Source organism: Zonotrichia albicollis, chromosome 9, assembly GCF_047830755.1.
Source record: "Zonotrichia albicollis isolate bZonAlb1 chromosome 9, bZonAlb1.hap1, whole genome shotgun sequence".
Taxonomy (NCBI): domain Eukaryota; kingdom Metazoa; phylum Chordata; class Aves; order Passeriformes; family Passerellidae; genus Zonotrichia; species Zonotrichia albicollis.
Genome location: NC_133827.1, coordinates 26,702,655 through 26,720,646, shown reverse-complemented (window position 1 = coordinate 26,720,646; position 17,992 = coordinate 26,702,655). Strand labels below are relative to the sequence as shown.

Genomic DNA, 17,992 nt, shown 5'->3' with positions numbered 1-17,992 from the left:
GGGGGATGGAGCCGGCGGTCCCCTCCCGCACTCACTCACAGGATGCCGGAGCAGGAGGTGCACACGAAGCTGCCCACGGTCATGTCGGTGTAGGTGGGGCCCCGCTGGTCGCAGTCGAAGCACTTGCGGTTGGGCGGGAGGCTGCTCATCTCCCGCAGCAGCTTCAGGTGCTTCTCCTCCTGCTTCCGCTTGGCGCTCGCGGCCATGGCCCCGCCGGCGAGGGACGGCCCGGCACGGCGCCGGGCCCCGCTCACACCCCGGCGGCGGCGGCGCTCCGGGGCTCGGCCGGCGGGAGAGGGGCCGGGCGGGCGGGGGGGTGAGGGGAAGATAGGGGAGGAAGGGGCGGGGAGGGCACAACCGGCGCCTGCCGGCGGGCCGGTACGGGAAGGGGGTGGCCGCTGACGCGGACCGGCAGCCCCACGAGGGAGGGAGCGGGCGGGGGCCGCAGCTCAGAGGAAGCGGCGGCAGCGGCACCGGGCCCGGGGCGGCGGAATGACGAGCCCGGGCGGAACCTGCGCGACACCTTTATGAGCTCAGCGAGGAGATGGCGGCGGCGGCGGAGCCCCGCGCTCCCGCCGGCTGCAGCGCCCCCTACCATGTGGGAGGGCGCACTACACCCCCTCCGTCCCCTCGCGCCGCGACCCTGGCCCGGGGCGGCGCCTGCGGCGGGGCCGAGTCACCCCGCGTGACCCGGTGGGGAGGGCCAGGGGTGCGTCCTGTGGAGAATCCCGATGGAAAAATATCAATAAAAAGTGTTAGACTTTCCTCGGGGAGGAGGGGATCGCCTTCCCGCTCAGCGGGGTGCCCGGAGCGGGCTGTTCCCCTCACACCGCGGGGTGAGCGCCAGGCAGTCCCCGCCGCCCCTCAGCCCCTCGTGGGCAGTGGGCTCAGGCGGCTGGGGAGAGCGGGAGGTGCTCCGTGAAAGAAGGACCACGTGCCTCGTCCCCAGCCCAGCGCTGCCGGTGTCCCTCTGTGTCCCAGAAGTCTGGAAATTCAGTCTCAGAGCGTGGCGAGAGCGGAGGCGCTCCCAGTCCCAGCTCAGGTGCCCGCTGGTCCTGGCGGCGGGGGTGGCCCGGGGGACGGGCTGGTGGCCCTGGTTCCGTGAGGATCGTCAGGGCGGATTGCAGCGGATTTGTGGGGAGAGCAATCCCGGGGGTCTGGCTTTCTTGGGACGGAGGTGAGAAATGCACAGTTCTCCTTTGGGAATTCGGCGCCTGGCTGGCCGTTCCCCCAGCAGGGGAGAGAGCAGAGGCAGCAGTCCTGTATTCTGGTACCCGAGAGGAAACCCCAGTCAGCCCCGGATCCACAAAATACGTGTTTGTTCCGCACAAAGGTGCCTAGCAGTGTGCGAAATCAATGTTAGAGAAAAAAGTAAATGCACTTTATATTTCAGTGATTTCACCCTAGCAACGCTATGTATGATTAAAATGTTTTAATGTTTAATGACCCAATACAATGTATTTAGGGTCAAGTTTTGTGCCCCTGACGTCAGGACACATAGGAACAAGATCTGATCCACTGTATTTTCCTCATAGTTTAAGTTAAAAAAATCTAGGACTAAGTGTTCAGCATCAGTAATCTGGCCTTCCTCTTCTGATTCCTCTGGATGTGCTATGTGCTAATTTACCTGAGCTGATCAACCAGTTCTAAGTTTTAAACACAGAAGGCAATGCGCTAATTTTTCCCTAGTATGGATGGCAGGAGCTGTTCAAAGTGAAAAATAAACATCACTAAATAATCACCAATGCTTAAATAGCATTCTTAAGAGTAAACAGGAAATATTTCTAGTCTTATAAGGACCAAATTCTCACTGCTTCCTTTAATTTTTCACTTCTCTGTGAAATGCTGATATTCTTGTTATTCAGAAGGTTTCATTTATTTTGCCTTTTACGAAACATGCTAACATTGTACCTTTCCCAACGACCTAAATGACCTAAAGCAGATGACCTAAATTTAGAAAAAAAAATTGAAGGTTAAAAAACAAGTTGTTGTTTTTTTCCTGGAAAATCCTTCAGAGAGCAGTGATTGGCCACGCACCTGCTGCAGCAGAGAGTTGCTACATGCAGGCAGGTTTAGTTTCAACCAGAGTCAAAGGTGGTTTGTAACTGAAGCAGGAGCAAGCAGCTTCCACTGCTCGTGTCACGACTGAACTCACGTCAATGTCACACAGGAACAGCTGCTAATCAAAACGACATCACTGACACTGACATAGTCATTGTCAGTAAAATGTGGAACTGAGCTCCCAGGAAAAATCCTAGCACTATGTAAGTCAATCAGAAAGTTCAGTAGGAATCTGTGGCTCCAGTTTGCTTTGCGAAGAAACAGTCCTGCCATTATTCTGCTGTTTGATAAGCCTATTGAGCCAAGATAGGCTTACTCTAGTGATGAATTACCTATGTTAACATTAATGTGGTTTAGAAACTACTTTTTGTAAATAACAAGCTTCTCCATCCTGTATCTTACAGAGCAAATTTACCCCAGGAAACTACAGAAGGAGACATCAGGGGTGTGTGAGGATACACGGTGTTACAAATGAGATCTGTGGGATTTGGGTTCTTCCAGAGTCTGTGGGCACACCTGGGGTTCCTACAATCAAGTATCTAAATCTTCCCCTCCTGTTTCCCGGAGGAACCCAAGGAATGCAAGACCCTAAGTAGAACTGTGTGTAACACTGTTGGCACATACAGAGCTACAAACTGGCTATGGTAACTTCCAGCTCTGTTTCACCTCCCCACAAGCAATAACATAACTTGTGCTCCTCTTCCATTCCCGCTTTTTCTATTTTTTACTGCTCACAGCTAGCATTAATTCCCTCAAAGCAGCTGGTCTGTGTTTTCTCTAAATCACTAAAGGAAAATATCCACAAATAATACACATGAATAAAACCGCTTCCCTTCAGTTTTATTCCTGGATTTTCTTTTTCATTACATATTTTTCTGTTTCTCTATGCTAGAACCCGAATTTCCTTTCCTGCAGCTTCTCTGTCCAAGTTTGTTCTTCATTCTCTCCTTCTACTGACCAGACTTCTGCAGTTGGAAATATACTGTCCAGCTGTTTATTCCAAAAGTGCTTAATCCCTGCTGCACCTGCTACAGCTTTTAGCATTAAAATTAATTTCTTAACAAGAGGTAAAACAATTATTTTTTATGCTTGTAACATTTCTCTTTATATAAGAACTAGAATTTAATATTCCAGTCATGGGTAATAATATCTGAAAGACATTGCTTTGGTAAGCTCTTAAATATGGGCCAATAGGGTATAAATTATAATATACAAACACATAATCTAGTGGATTTATTGTCAGGACCAAAAGAAACAAGACTCTAAGAATGCACTTTTGGGAGATGAATAAGACATTCTCTGTTTGCCACTAGGATTGAGGTCAATAATATCCACTTTAAAGCAATTAACCCTGCAGGATAAGTGACGTGAAAATTATCATGCTGAAAGGCTAATGGGCTATTAAATCCATCTTGCTTCACCACTGATGGGCACACAGAATTAATCCTGGGATTAGGTATATCGGATGGGATAAACTGCTACCTCACTTCATATTTGTATGTGAAGGGTTTCCTGAAAATGCTAGCAAAGAACACAGCCACAACATTCACTGATGTGCTCTACTCAAGGTTCAGTGCACTGAGCAGAAATCAGTGTGTCTGTGCCTGCCCTTATTCAAGCAGTAGCTTTTTGTTAATGAATAGATGTGTTTTGGTAAGAGATCAGAACAAGAGAAAGTCATTGTAATGGTTATATAAATCATGCTGCCTGTTGGCAGTTATTTAAATCTGGACAATTCAATGCAAGAAAATGGTCAGACAAATATGATTGAATTACAACATTATCTTTACTTGCAATGCCATTTCCCTTGGACTTTTCTTACCCACTGCTATGGCATTAATGTAGTAAGAAAAGGGGAATGATGGAAAGCCATGCCTTTACCCTTAACAGCTGTGAATAAGAAACTGACCTCGCATAAAGAGAAAGGCAGTCTCATCAGCTTGGATTTTTGTAATTTTTGTAATGAACAAGTTAGCGGTCTGTATTTTTTTCATTTCATCTTTTATTTGTGGGAAATACACCTAATTCATTTGGAGGAATATGGGGTAGGAGATGCTTTTCAGTCACCATATGATTCTCTTCCTGCTTTCCAGATTGGCTAGTGATGTTGAAAGGTTATCAATATTTCAGCCTTGCCCCTTTATTTGACACAGTTCTTGAAGTCCATCATGCCTTGAGTGCACAAGATCATATTCCAGTTTGTAATCACAGACTAGGCAGTGGAAAGAACATGCCAATATACAGTTGCAGTGAAGGCAAAATATCTGTCATAGGAATGCATATCTTGTATGCAAGGCAAATGCATTTAATTTTTATGATCATCTTTACAGTACATTTTTAGAGAATATGCCAATGTTTCTGTTACTGTTTTTTGTTTTATATTAGTTTATCTATACAACCCTGTAGTTGAATGATGCTTTGTAAGCTGTCACAGAAGTTTTGGTAAAATGATTGTTTCATGCATTCTTTCAGAGGAACATGCCAGAGGAGAGTGGAACCCTTCAAACCACAGAGTACATTCATACTTGATTCTGTTACAGCAATAGAAATGCAATGGTAAGTCATATAATATTTTATATTTGCTGGAACATCCCACAGGAATGTTGGCAATGCACAAGGCAGCCCGGAGTCTATGGGTAGAAGAAAAGTTGTGGAACTGATATGAACAAAACAACAAGGATGCAAAAAAACCCCATCTTTGGGACACAAATGTGAAAGACAGAACTCAGTGGTGGTAAGAGAGTTCAACTCTTCAACTCCTTTGGTTCTAAATTAGAAGAGGGAGACAGAATTTAAACAGACATCTAAACCCCCACAGCTTCTGTAGTATTTGGCTACATGAAGTACTGAACCAGGAAATGCTCTCCCAGCTCTCTGAGCAGGAACAACTTAATTTTCACATTAAACTTTAAAGACTTAAGTTATTTCTTGACCTATAAATGAGATTTGTATTTAAAACCCAATGTGTTTTGAAGTTCAGTTCTTCAGCACCATTTCCACTTGATGATGAGCATTCCCTGCCTGTTTTCTGTAGAACTCCCATGGGAGTGAAGAGAGGCCTTTGTTGCTTTGCACTAATGAATCTAAATTATTGATTAGTCAGTCTAATTTGTGGAAGCTGCTATTGGTTAGTGCTGTCTTAGAAGTGCCTTAGACTGGGCAAAAAGAAATAATTTCACACAGATCTTCAGTGAGGGAAAGACTATTAAAATAGATAGGAGAAACAGCATATTCAGCCAGTGTTCTTTTATTTGCCCACACTTTACAAAACTCACATATTCTCCTTCATACTTCCCTAGAATTTTATTTATTTTAATAAACATTACTTGAGGGCTGATTTGGGGAACACTAGAGTAGAATTAACTGTTCTGAGCAGACATCTTTCAGTGCTCATGGTAACCCTGATCACTGTCTAAAACTGGAATCTAGAAAACAGATCCATAACTTCCCAATTCTCTAAGCAACCTGATTATATAAAGAATGAAAAAAGACAAAAAGAAAGAGAAGAGAAAAGGTGCAGAGTCACAGTTCCCAAGACAAGTCACGAAATACCTGTCATGCACTGCATGATCTGAAACACTGAGATTGTAAATCAGTGACTCCAATGGAGCAATGTATGAGTCTTGCCTGATAAACAAAGTTTTGTACACTCCACTGCACAAAGCGATGAATATAACAAGTGTCAGAGTAGCTAAACATCATGGAAACACCCATTTGGACTTGAAATGGGATGAAAAAGAACAATATCTTCGAGTAAAAAAAATGGAGATGGACATAACAAAAGAAGGAAATACAGGAAACACAGCTTTTTGATGTCAGACATTCAACTAGAAGAATACAGAACATAATCTCTGTCATGTAAATATGGGAAAATTAAGTTTTGCAGTCAGTCCATTTCTGAAAGAAAATATTTTAAAGGACAACTACAAAAAGAAAACCAATTCTATGAACTTTAATGTAATGTTTCTCACTACTGTAATTTTAAAATCTGAGATGCTGTCACCAAGATTTTTTTCCATTAATCTTTTTGAATTAGTCTCATTCAAACTGCAGAGAGAAGGGCTTTATGACTGGTAGCAATAGCAGATAAAAGTAAAAGCACTAACAAGATGCACAACAGACAGACAGATCCCCAGAGAATGTAGCACAGGCTCTGCAGCTGCACTGAGTGGATATGGATAATCCCTGGTAGCTGCAAATACCCTTTTAGGGGAGGTTTTCTGCAGGAGAAGCCTAATCTCAATCCATACATAGGAAAAACAAAACTAAACCTAGTAATGGCTTAGCACTTTCTCTCCATGTCATTTTCTTCAGAAGTACAAAAACAAACCCTCAAGTTGTTGTTTAGAATAACTGGTTTAATAAGAAAAATGAATCCCCTGACCCTCAGGCCTCCTGTACCTTCTCTGTACAGCAAGAGCACCTGCAGTGTCTTGCCTTGAACTGTGTTTAACACTGCAAGCCATACTTGTAGTTACAAACAGCTGTGAAAAAATTAAGATTTCTTTCAAGAATGCATTCTCTGCTGAAGTGGCAATGACAGACATGTCTCTTGGAAACAATGTGTGGGAATTTCAACTGAGAAGGTTGGTTTTGAAAGCATTTGTCAATTAGAAAAACTCTCTTTTAACCAGGAGAGAAAAAAGAAAAATCCTTATCTTCATGTGGTTTAACCAAAATGTCTTGACATGAAAAAGAAGCATTTTTCATTATGTGACAGGAATATTTAATTTTACTTGTTACATGTTTAAATAAATTCTCAAAAATCTGAAAAACAACAGAATAAAACCCCAACAATAAAACAACGACCAAAACCAAATGAATAGTCAATGGCATGTTGTGCACAGTAACATTCCATGTACTGGGTTTTGGAAATGGGAAAAGAGTAAGTGTTCAGAACTTTATCACAGCCTGAACAGAACAAAACCTTGGTTTGGTTTGTGGGCAGCAAGAGAATTAATAAATACTCTGAAGCAGCACAGTGAATGACAAAATTTGGGATAACAGCAGAAGAAACAGCAGTGTCTTACTGACATAAACAGAGTCATTTGAGAAATGCACCCCTGATGTCCAAGAGATTTTATACAAATGGAAAAACACCTCACCAGCAAGGTCCTCTGGGCTACCATGGATAAGGAAAATTGGTGGGGAGAAGGAACCTGGCAGTTAATAAATCATAACAAATATGGAAACAAAAATATTACAGAAGCTGTTAGAAAACCATAGTATTTCTTACAAAGTAAGACTTTCAGTCAAGTCTCTTGTAATTGTTAGAGTTTGTTACCCTGTTAGTATAACTTTTTAGATCTCTCTTCTGAGTTTACCCTGACTTTCCTAAACTATCAAGGTCCATTTTATGAATACACAGAGGTCTTACATCCTGCTCCTTTTTGCAAGTGGTTGCTTCAGAGCCCAGGGCTTTACTAATAAAGGTCCAGCTCTGCAATTGTTACAGTTTGATGTGTTCATAGCCAGCTTATAAATACTGCTCTGAAACCTTCAGGTCCTTGTCCCCCCTGCACGTCCCTCTGTGCACAGATATCTGCCCAGCTGCCATGGGGACACGTGCAGGCAGGAGATAGAGGGGATGGAGCAGCTTTGTGCATTGCTGCACTACAACTTTGCTGATTAGGAGTGTACACACTCAAAACAGAACCAATTTAAGCAAAGCAACAATTGACAGAGAAAGGTTTCACAGTAATTATTGAAAAGTTTTCATTCATACTGACTTAGGCATTTGCCAGGGAAAACTCTCTTTACACTCCTGGACAGAGATCACCATTCAAACCCACCTGCCAAAAGGCTTAGCACTTCCTGTATTTTCTCATTAGAAACAGTCAGTGAATGTTCAGAGCACTTGTGTTTTGTTTCTTTGCTGCAGCCCCCCAGCATTGCCAGGCAATGCCCACAATTGCCCTCGGTGCTCCAGACAACCAGTATCATCCCCTTATATAATGAAATCCAAATAACCATTTGTCACAGCTCCTTGGAATAACATCTTCATGTTAAATGATGTGTTGTTATGCTCCAAGACTGGAAATTATCTTGAAGCATAAAATTATTCCTTGCAGGCTTAAAAAATTAGCTAGTAAGAGTCAGATAGCTCAGCAGTGTGTACTGTCACTAGCAACAAATCCTTTCTGCAAAAGGGGGAGTTTTTCTCTAAAGGAAAATTTCAAAACTTTTTCCAAATTTTATCAAACTTTATTATTTTTGTTGTTATCATTTAATCCCTGATGGTTTTGGTTACTAGGAAATGATGAACATAGTACTCTAATCAAGGGAAAAAATGTTCAAACTTCTTCTTAAATAGTCTGTTTTTATATATGAGATCAACCAAATTCAACCTGATCCATGATCATCTCTTAAACACTTGATCTCACAGCTGAGCTTGCAGTGGGCAGTGGAAACAACCAATTAGGAACTAATTGGTTTGAAAGGAAACTTTCAAATAAATAAACTATGAAATAAATGACCTAATTCTGAAACCTGGGAATAATCAACAGTTTGCTTTTGTGCTTCTGTTCATGGTCTAGATTTCCATGAACTTCAGCAGTCTGCCTGCTGGTCATGCAGCACAGAGCCTGAATCCAAGAAACCCTCCCAAAGCTCACTTGGACATCGTGCCTGCAGTCACAGGACACTGTCAGAGCAGATTCCCAGCAGCTGGGAAGAAAATGTGCAATGCTGTGGGGCTGAAGTGAAACTGGGTGGGTGTGGGCATCTAAGTTCCTTCTAAAGTAATCAGAGCAGCAGTGGAAGCAATAATGAATTGCCATGGGGGGATCTGCTAAGTGTCAATATGAATGTCATCTTTTTTTCTTCTCTAATTGTTGTCTCACTGCCTGATGGCCACAGGTTGTTGGAAACTGCCTGACTGAAAACATGCTGAAATAGCATCACATGGTATTTGAGGTAGGAATTAAATATTTAACATATATCTTTACTGCAAAAGAAACATGAAAGAAAACTGAACTGTGCTCTGATATTATAAACAGAAAATGACAGGGAAACAATTCAAATCTAAACCCATCACCTCCCTAGTAATGAAAACCTAACCAAATTATAAAGTAGCTCTCCCAAGCTCATTGCCACAGTTGTTGCTCAATTAGAAGGTATGTGTACTAGAATAGGAAACCTTCAGACACAGTTTTAGATTAGGTAACTCTGTTTTTCCTGATGGATTATAAAAAAATTTATAAATATTTCCACTTTCCATCACTTGAAATTAAAGAGAATAAGAAATTTCCATTAACTTTCAACTAGCTCAACTACTAAAGCCATTTTCTCTCTGGACTCTCTTTTCCTTCTTAAACATTCTCTGATGCTGGACTGATTTTCACAAATTGTTTTGTTCTGTTGTCATCCTAAGCACTCACCTTTTTGCCAGTAACTTGGAGAATAAAGCTGTGCCTCCTAGTGCTACTGAAATGAACACTAAAGTAACTGGTTTTCCTTAACCACCAGAACTTTTAGACAAATCCTTGCCCTCTGGTGGTGGGAATGCTTCTCCTGGTTAACCCTGCTCTAACATGACTAATTCTGTGACACTTCCTTAGTTTCAACAGTATTTTCTTAATTTTGCAGAACTGCCTCTGTGGAGGAAATACTCCACAAGAACAGGTTTCAGAATGCTATCTTTGAACTCCAATTACTCTGAATTTTCTCTCATAGGTTTAGGTCTAGTGTAGGCAGTGGAGCTCCACCTGTGTGTTTCCTGCAGCCACACTGATTTTTCATTCCACTTGGCTTCATTGTTTGACCTGGCAACATCCCCTGCAGTACCTCAGAGATATTCATCCCAAATCTGGATACATCCCCCAAATCTGCTGTCTCAGCATGGCAGTGGGTCTCTCCTCACTACCTGCTGTGTGGCACCATTCTCTAGAAATGGTCAAATAAGTGAGAGCAGAACATTTGAAAACTTCCAAACTTTGTGACTTCAGAAACTGATATCCTGCACCAGTCACGAGTATTTCATTTCTCCCTTCTCTAAGGTTGAAAAATTGCCAGGGGCACTTTTCCTCCCCACCCAAGTACAGCCTACAAAAAGCCACACACACACACTGGCATTGACAAACTGAAGATTTGATTCAACACTTGGCTGAATATGTGGGAATTATAAAACTACAGAACCTCTTGTCAGGAGCAAAGGATTACAGCTCATTGTCTACTGAAACAACTTGCATTAAACAGTGTTAAGTTTCTTTGAAGGCAGATATCAAAACATTGTTTCAGAATTTTTTTTTTGCAAGTTGCATATTTTTAGTATTCAGAAATGCTACATAAATATTGGCCAGGTAATTTAAATTACTACTATAAAAAAACCATTTTTATTAGAAATACTTACTTACTGATGCAATTTATTTTGGTTTCCTGGATAAAGTAACAAAATCAGGTGCTTTAAACCAAAATGGTGCCTTCAGGAAAAAGAGTACTAAACTAAAAAAGTCAGGTAACAACTTACCTAAAAATGTTACTCAAGTTAGAAATACAAATGTTGCTCTGATTTATATAAGCATCCCCGACTGAGGGAAAGCACAGGACTGCAGAACTACTGAGATGCCCCTTAAAGGGGAGCCCTGAAGCATGTTCAAAACTCAATGAAATTCTAATCTCATTGCAATTAAATGTAAAATTCCTCCAACATCAATAAAATCAAGATTTGTTCTGATAAAGAACATTGGTATAAGAACAAGTGAGCACAACTGGCAATTAACAGTTCCAGAGGTAAAAAATAAATTTTAATTTCCATATCAGAAAAGTGAGGTTCTGTAATTGTTCCCAGCTGGAGCAACAGGAGCAACAGATTCAATGTGTCCAAAATTAACATGTTTGATTATAAACCTGTAAGTTCAAGAGCACAGTCCCCAGCACAGCTGCCACAGACTGGCAGAACCATTACACTTATTACACAGAAATAGCCAGGGATGATGGTGTTTACCTTCTCCCTAAGGGTACCCCTTTCTCAAGGAACAGTAGCCCAGTCTTTATTGCACCACGAAGAGCTGCATTGCAGGGTGCCTGTGATTCAGGAATCACCAAGTGCCTTCAATAACGCTCTGATTCTGTCACACAGAGCAGCTGTTCCCACTCTGCAGCCTCAAACTACAGCAGGGCATTTACTGACCAACTGGTGAGCCCTGGATCTTTAGTTTCTGAGGCAAGCTGAAAAGGGAAAAATGCAAAACTAGTGCAATTACATCTGGGCAATTGATTTAGAAAGAAAAAACCCGTGTGTCCTTGTTGAGAAGTGTTTGCTTCTCAACACTGCATGCATCTCTCAATATTAAACTTCAAAGCTCTGATGTAACAGAACCCAAATAGTTCAGAGCCTCTTTAAAGTTACCACAGCACTCAGTAAAGTTAAGGACAAGGAAAAGTAGGGCTCTTCTTATGTTTGTGTACTGCATCATCCCCTCCCTCTGCCCTGCAAAACACAATGACAACACATCTTTTGATGTTTTGAATTCTTCATGGCTTTGTATAGCAGCATAACACCAGAGCACCTCATTTAAATTTTTGATTTATCATATAACCCAAGAGATTGTTGTAAAAAGTAAAAAAATAACTGTCATAAACCAGTAAAAGTTTTAACTTTTCACCAGCAACTTCAAACTTCAAAGTATATAAATCATCCCACTAGCACAGCTGTAGATCCTGAAATACATGTTGAGTGTCAGAAATTAAGGCAGATATCACATAAAATGCTTTTTTGACCTTTAGAAATGTGAAAATTGGACATTTTCTTACAAAAACTCCTGTTTCAGTCAACACCTCTATAAGAACCCAGCTCTTTCTTTCCATGTCCCCAAATTGTCTTTTCATTTGGTCTTAATACATTCCATTTGTGTGCCACACAGTAAACTGATTTATCTTGCATCACTCATCTTTTACCAGCACAGTATTCCACTTCTCCTAGGACTTATGCCAACATTCCAAACTATAAAGCCACAGGAAGGAGATCTTAATTGTTTTTAAAGGTAAACTGACTGAAATTTTCTTCTCCATTTCAACATACCTAAATACGTATATAAAAGCAGTAGGTAAGTTGGGCTGTAAAAAATCCTCCTTCACTATTGTCCTTTTAAAATAGGTAAAGAGCAATAACCTCATCTGGAAACTAAAAATAGCATGAGTAATTTTACAATCTTTTCACATTTTGCTCTTATTCCCCTGGAATATAGTGACCTTATTGGCTTTGCTTATGTAAGTGGTAATAGATTGCCTAGCTGGAATTTTTCACTTAACACCAGCAATTCTGTGCATATTTTCTGCTGGGCTGATCTTTCTGCCCTCCTTTTTGCACTCCAGCCCTCCCTGGTGTGCCCCCTGAGCCAGGGGCAGCAGAAGCTCCCACTGCTGTGCAGCCACAGTTCCACACTGGGCAGATGCAGGGCACTGAGTGCTGGAGACACCCAGGGTCACACACAGACTCCTCCTGCTCACACCACCAATAAATCTCTTTCCACTGGGTTGCTACAGCCAGCACTCACTGTCACAGCACAGGACCTTTGGCTGCCAAGTGTCCTTCCCTAAATCCATCTTGTGGGCCAAAGGCAAAGGAAGTGTTGTGAGGACAGCACTATCAAACATGGATCAGTGGCCATCAGCCTGATTCTCCCCCTCCTCTTAGTGAAGGCACTTGCATTTACCCGGTGTCTTCCTGTACAACCAGGGCTCACAATGGGACAAAGCAGGAAACACTTCTGAACATCCAGCTTCTTGGTCCTACATCCAGCTTCTTCCTTGCAGGCTCAGACAAGTCTGGAATAGATGCTCACTCCCTTTTTAAGAAAATGATTCCAAAATAGCTGCAGTTCTCACACATCTGTTGCCCTCTGGCAGACACGCTGAGTTTCTATGACATTTAACAGAAATATCATGCAGGTACCTAAATTATTCCTAAGTGTCCTTCCATGCATTTGGAGTTACACTAAAACAGCTACAGATGTTGCAAACAAGACAAACACTGATTTCACTGAATCCAATACTTCTGTCAAGGGACTGTTTAAATGAAAGAACATGGACTAAACAGAAAAACTACCAAAAAGAAAAAAAAGAGAAAAAAAGAAAAAGCTTATCTCATAGCCTATCATGAAATCATGTTCTCCAATTTCTTTAGGTTCAGGCCTTCATGATTCTAATTTCCACCTATTTCTCATTTTGCAGCAGAGGCATTTTTACAAGTTTTAAAATCTTTCAGAGTGTGGTCCAACAATAAAAACCAATGTGCACGGCAAATAAAATTTGGATGAAAACAGTGAGACCTCAGAGTCTGAATCCCCAACAGTGTCAGGATCATCATCACACCTGATGTGTTCACAAGGTGAAGGACACATCGATCCAGATGCAACCAAAGGCTGATGTAACACATGTTAATTCAACTCAGCTTATTACCAATCTTCTCCAAACAATCTCTGAGGAAGCACTCATGAAAGCTGTTTCTGTACAGTGAGACTTTGTCACACGTTATTAAACATCACTAGAGATGGTCTCCTGTGATGCACAGCAAAACTTCTGAGCCAAAAAGCAAAAATTCAGATTAAGGACACTTCTTTTACATCCAGGAAAATGAGCAAACATTAAACACTGTGCAAAAGAAAAAGACTTTATTTAATACCATATATGACTCGGAAGTTTCACGCACTGAAGACCAGAAAAACAAACTGTATTTTGCCTTTCCAAATACACCTATATTCAACATGGAAGTCATTGATTTTTAAGATACACCAGAAATGTCTTTTAGCATTTAGTTACTGCTGATTGCCTTTTCCTTGTTTGTTTCCTTTTCAGCTGCCAATCCTTGTTTGGGTTTGGAGTAATCCCAAGGTCTCCTGTTCTCTGTGTAGCCATAGAGCTTCCGCAGTGCCACTCGTGCAGCCTCCTCCTCTGCAGCCAGCAGTGTTTCACCAGGGCCTTCAGCTAACATCTTCTTATCACTTGGGGAAGAAAACCAAAGTTACAACCATGAAAAACCAAAGTTTCCATCATAAAACCCTGAGCACTGCTGTGTACTGTCAATAAAACAGACTGGTTTTTCTCCAGTGTGTGTGAACACTGACTTTTATATACACACAATGGAAACATTTCTGCTGCTCTTTCCTGAAAAGGTAAGAAATTGTATATTCAGTAATGGAAACTCAGATCAGAAAGGTGTCCATTTCCTGGGAGAACACCACTCTGTTCATTTAGCACTGATTGTTTACAGCATTCAATTTGTCAGCCCTGATAAAAATATGCAAATTTGTTACTCTGGTTAGCTTAAACAGGAACTGAAGTGCTTTTGTCTTTTCTCCTCCCCTGGTAAGGAAGTATTTCAAACTGCTTCTCTGTTGTGAATTATGTGCTCATGTCTGTTTAACAGTTCATGAAGGGACACCAGGGATTCCTGAATAGAAACAATCAAAGTTCCCTTCTTTTTTATAAGATACATTTTATAGGGTACAGAAACCAAAGCAGGGTAAAGCAGAAGAAGTTAAGGCATGTGCTCATCTGCAGCTCCTTTAGGAGAGCAGCAGAGATGTGGATTCTGTCCTGCTCCACAGGAGCACTGTCACTGCTGGGCACTGACCACACCTGACACAAATGCACCAGGGACAGCTGGCACTTCCTAAGAGCCTGGACACAGACACTCCTATGGGCCAGCTTACAGTGCTGCTGATTTTCAAACTTAAAAGCTTCTCTGGAACTTAATGAGTCTCTCTCCATCTTACTCCCTTGATGTCTCTTTATGCTTGCCTAAGCCCTGGATACAGCTGTGGTCCTTCCAAAGCCGTGCAGTTATGCTGTTCCCAAATTTCCTGTGTCAGGTCACTCAGAACACACCCAGGCTCTTTGGTACACCCTGTTCAGCCTCTGGAGCCCTTAGTCAGAGACTGTTTATGTAGCACCACAGCAAGCTATGACCAATGCTTAAATGGCTCATTGTATATGGAACTTACTATCACATTTCTTTTCTGGAACAACCTGACCAAAAAGCATGAGTAGAAAAGTAAAAGACCATCTTCTCTCCTTCTCACTCCTCCAATTAAAGCCATTTAACTTTAGATTAATATTGCACTAACCAGTACAACCCAACAAAGTAGACTGGCAGGACTGTGCTGACTCCCAGCTGCCTGGTAATTCTTGGTTCTGGAGCAGAGATATTCCTCTTGGTCAGTTCTTCCAGCAGTAAGCCCATAGGATTTACAACTTCCCAGATCTCAAACAGGTCTTTTCCAATCAGCTGCGGAATTAAAAAGTCCTAAACAAGAAAATTCAGAAGTTACAATTAATGGCTGGAGATTCTGGTGTCTCCTAATGAAAACACAGTATGAAGAGACAATAACTGACAGTGAATTGCTGAAGTGAATGATAAAGCTGCCTCAGTGCCCCATCCCAGTGCTCGTGATTGTGGCGTAGCCACTGACAGATTTGTGGCCAGCCCCAGACCCAGAGCAGGGACAGCTCCAGCCCGAGGGACAAGCTGTGGCAGCAGAGGAGCTGGGGCAATACCTGGGAATGTGCAAACCCACGGGTCCTTCACCTGCTGGGATCACTCTCTTGTCTGTAAGAGCTCCTTGCTCTTACAGACCCCTCTCAATGCTCTTGTATCAGGAAAAACATTTTAACAAACACTTCTCCATGGCAAAACTAATAATAAGTGAAAAGGATGACTGAAACAACAATACCTGCTAAAACTACTTGATCACACTGAATTTCAATCAAACATTTTTGTAGAAAATATCTTCAGGGGATTGCACTCCTACATGCAAAATCCATGAATTCATCTGTGTTTATATAAAATGGAGCTTTTTTAAATTGAAGATAAATGAAATCTCACATGGAATATACTGCATGAACTATAATGCTTTCCCTTACCAACTTTCAGCAAATATTAATATCACCATCATAATCCAGAAGTGTATGATTTCATGTACTTGATCAGCCTTCTTAATGAAAAAGCCCCCAACAAAATCTCCAGCCCCCAAAACCCAGCTGACCACCATCACCACACCAGATATCATCGGTAAATTGTCTTGTTACACGTACTGTCAAACTTCTGCCAACCTCCCTGGATCTCTCCCCATCCAGGTACAGTCATTGAACCTACCCTGACAAAGATCCCGGTTCTCTCGGGCCCGCTGCTTTCCAGCAGGGCTCCTATCACAGCGAGGAACGTCCTCTGCAGCACGTCTGGAGGGGCAGGAAAATCCCTGCAGAGCGCCAGGTCCTGTATGGACAGGTTTTGAGCCACGTAAGAGACAAGTTCGCGACTGGTCAGAAAATTAACCAGCGCTTCTGTGCCCTTCGCAGGTAACTCTGGGTAGGCGCCTTCAAAGCACCGCGCCAGGTAGGCGCGGGCGAAGCGCAGCCCTCGCTCCGCAAGGCCGGTGTTGTCCTGCAGCTGAAGAGCGACCGCGTCCTTGTCCAGCCCCAGCTGCCGGCGCCTCGCCTCCTCGCTCTCGATGTAGCAGGGGTTAACAAACGCAGTCTTGAGAAGGTCCAGGGCGAAGTTTTCCTGCACCCGGTGGCTGAAGGCCTGGATCTCCGCGTGATAATCCCAGTTGGGCTTCTCGGACCTGCGGGCGCGGGAAGGGAACCAGCTCAGGAACAGAACGCGTTACCCGCCCCACGCCTTTCGAAAGGGCACGAGAAATGAAATTGAGCTTGAACACCGAACGCAGTATTTAAATCCCTGGGGTGAGACACTGTCGGTTCCGCACCCCCGTCTGCCTGCCCCGTTCAACCCGGACTATGCCAACCTGCGGAGCTCAACCCATTCTGCTCCAAAGCGTGAGCAGACGGGGCCTAAACGTTCTGATTTTCCCCTTTTTGGGGCCGTCGCACCCCTTCTCCGAGTCCCGCCCGCCTCTCCCGCCGCTCACCGCCGCTGCGGAGGCGCCTGCAGCCGCTGCAGCTCCTGGTACGCCCGGAGCCAGCGCTTCTTTTCGGGGGGCGGCCCGGTGCTGAACGCGGTGCCGAGCCCGCTGCCCCGCCCGGCCCCGGCCAGGAGCGGCCGCGCCGCCCGCAGGAGCAGCCGCGCGGCCATGGCGGGTGCGGGCAGGGGCGGCTCCGCCCCGCGGCTTCCGGGCGGAAGCGCTCCCGGCCGGGGCGGCGGAACCGGGCCCGGGCTCTGCGGCCTCCGCCGGTCACGCCTGGCCCCGGGGACACGGCCAAGGACAGGAGCGGGGCAGCTGAAGCGCCAGCTGCAGAGACCCTCGGGATGGGCGCCCGGAGCTGGCGGGGTCCCGGAGCCGCCCCGTGGTGTGACCCCTGCGGAGCTCGCAGCGGGTCCCGGGGCTGTGGCGCTCACCGAACGTGTCCCACGCGCTGTCCCTTAGGTGGCGGCATTTAAAAATTTTTTTTGGAGTTCCATTCCCACGTGCAAGACAGAGTCCGGTTTTGTGCACTTAAAAGAAGCTTTATTTTTGACTATCGCCTATACAGTTCTTTATACATCTCTCAGCCCTCATTTGCACCATCAGAGTTCATACAGTACACCTTCAGTGCAAAGGTCATGGTATAAAACTCATGAAAATGCAGAAAATGTGCAAAGGAGGCCTGGCCCTTTTTATCGTCTTTACTAAAAGACAAAGGCACACGCTTCAACATTCACGGTAAGAAAACATGCAAGCAAACGCCCCGATGTAGTCACGGAACACAGTAAACAAAGCTCAGAACAAATGCCACAGCCCTGTGGAAGCCAAGGAAGCAGGTACAGCAGCCTGTACAGCAGTGCAACAGCCACACACCGAGCCCAGTCTGACTCCACAGCACAGGAAACGGATGAGAGCAGCATTCCTGCAGGCATTCCCAGCACTTCTATCAAAATCCTCAGGCGTTCTCATGCCGATGCTCCCGGGATCCCCTGTCCTTACCCGGGCACTGTCCCCGGGCCCGTGCGCAGCCCCAGCACCGCCCTGGGTCCCGCTGTGCAGGGGCAGCC

At 43.9% G+C, this 17,992-nt stretch overlaps 2 protein-coding genes and 1 long non-coding RNA gene across 10 annotated transcripts in view; 1 reads left to right on the top strand and 2 right to left on the bottom strand.

The window, feature by feature from the left end:
• Positions 1–497, bottom strand: part of AGFG1 (ArfGAP with FG repeats 1) — a 35,540-nt gene extending 35,043 nt beyond the window's left edge. For 2 of the 8 annotated variants that reach the window (XM_074547081.1, XM_074547083.1), the window contains exon 1: positions 40–495. In XM_074547081.1, the coding sequence (XP_074403182.1) occupies positions 40–206 (167 nt within the window). In that variant the 5' untranslated portion in view covers positions 207–495. Of the gene's footprint in view, positions 1–35 lie in introns of all 8 variants that reach the window. The other 6 variants (XM_074547084.1, XM_074547085.1, XM_074547082.1 and 3 more) reach the window with 5 other exon arrangements.
• A 143-nt stretch (positions 498–640) lies between these two features.
• Positions 641–12,846, top strand: LOC106629502 (uncharacterized). Its single transcript, XR_012581625.1, has 4 exons — positions 641–2,705; positions 2,954–3,128; positions 4,534–4,617; positions 8,920–12,846. It is a non-coding gene; the product is annotated as an uncharacterized LOC106629502 (long non-coding RNA).
• An 805-nt stretch (positions 12,847–13,651) lies between these two features.
• On the bottom strand, positions 13,652–17,140 carry MRPL44 (mitochondrial ribosomal protein L44). The gene is made up of 4 exons (XM_005489302.4): positions 16,932–17,140; positions 16,157–16,625; positions 15,129–15,307; positions 13,652–14,003 (listed from the first exon to the last, which is right to left on the bottom strand). Exons 1-4 carry the CDS (start codon positions 17,093–17,095, stop codon positions 13,814–13,816), a joined length of 1,002 nt encoding a protein of 333 aa, XP_005489359.1. The 5' UTR covers positions 17,096–17,140; the 3' UTR covers positions 13,652–13,813.
• Between the last annotated feature and the right edge of the window lie 852 nt (positions 17,141–17,992).

What these genes read in the sequence shown, in the direction of transcription:
- MRPL44 (XM_005489302.4), bottom strand. Translation starts at nt 17,095, where the DNA reads ATGGCCGCGCGGCTGCTCCTGCGGGCGGCGCGGCCGCTCCTGGCCGGG. An exon ending in CAGGCGCCTCCGCAGCGGCG is followed by an intron (nt 16,626 to 16,931) that starts GTGAGCGGCGGG and finishes CCGCGCCCGCAG; the next exon opens with GTCCGAGAAGCCCAACTGGG. An exon ending in GAACCGGGATCTTTGTCAGG is followed by an intron (nt 15,308 to 16,156) that starts GTAGGTTCAATG and finishes TTTCTTGTTTAG; the next exon opens with GACTTTTTAATTCCGCAGCT.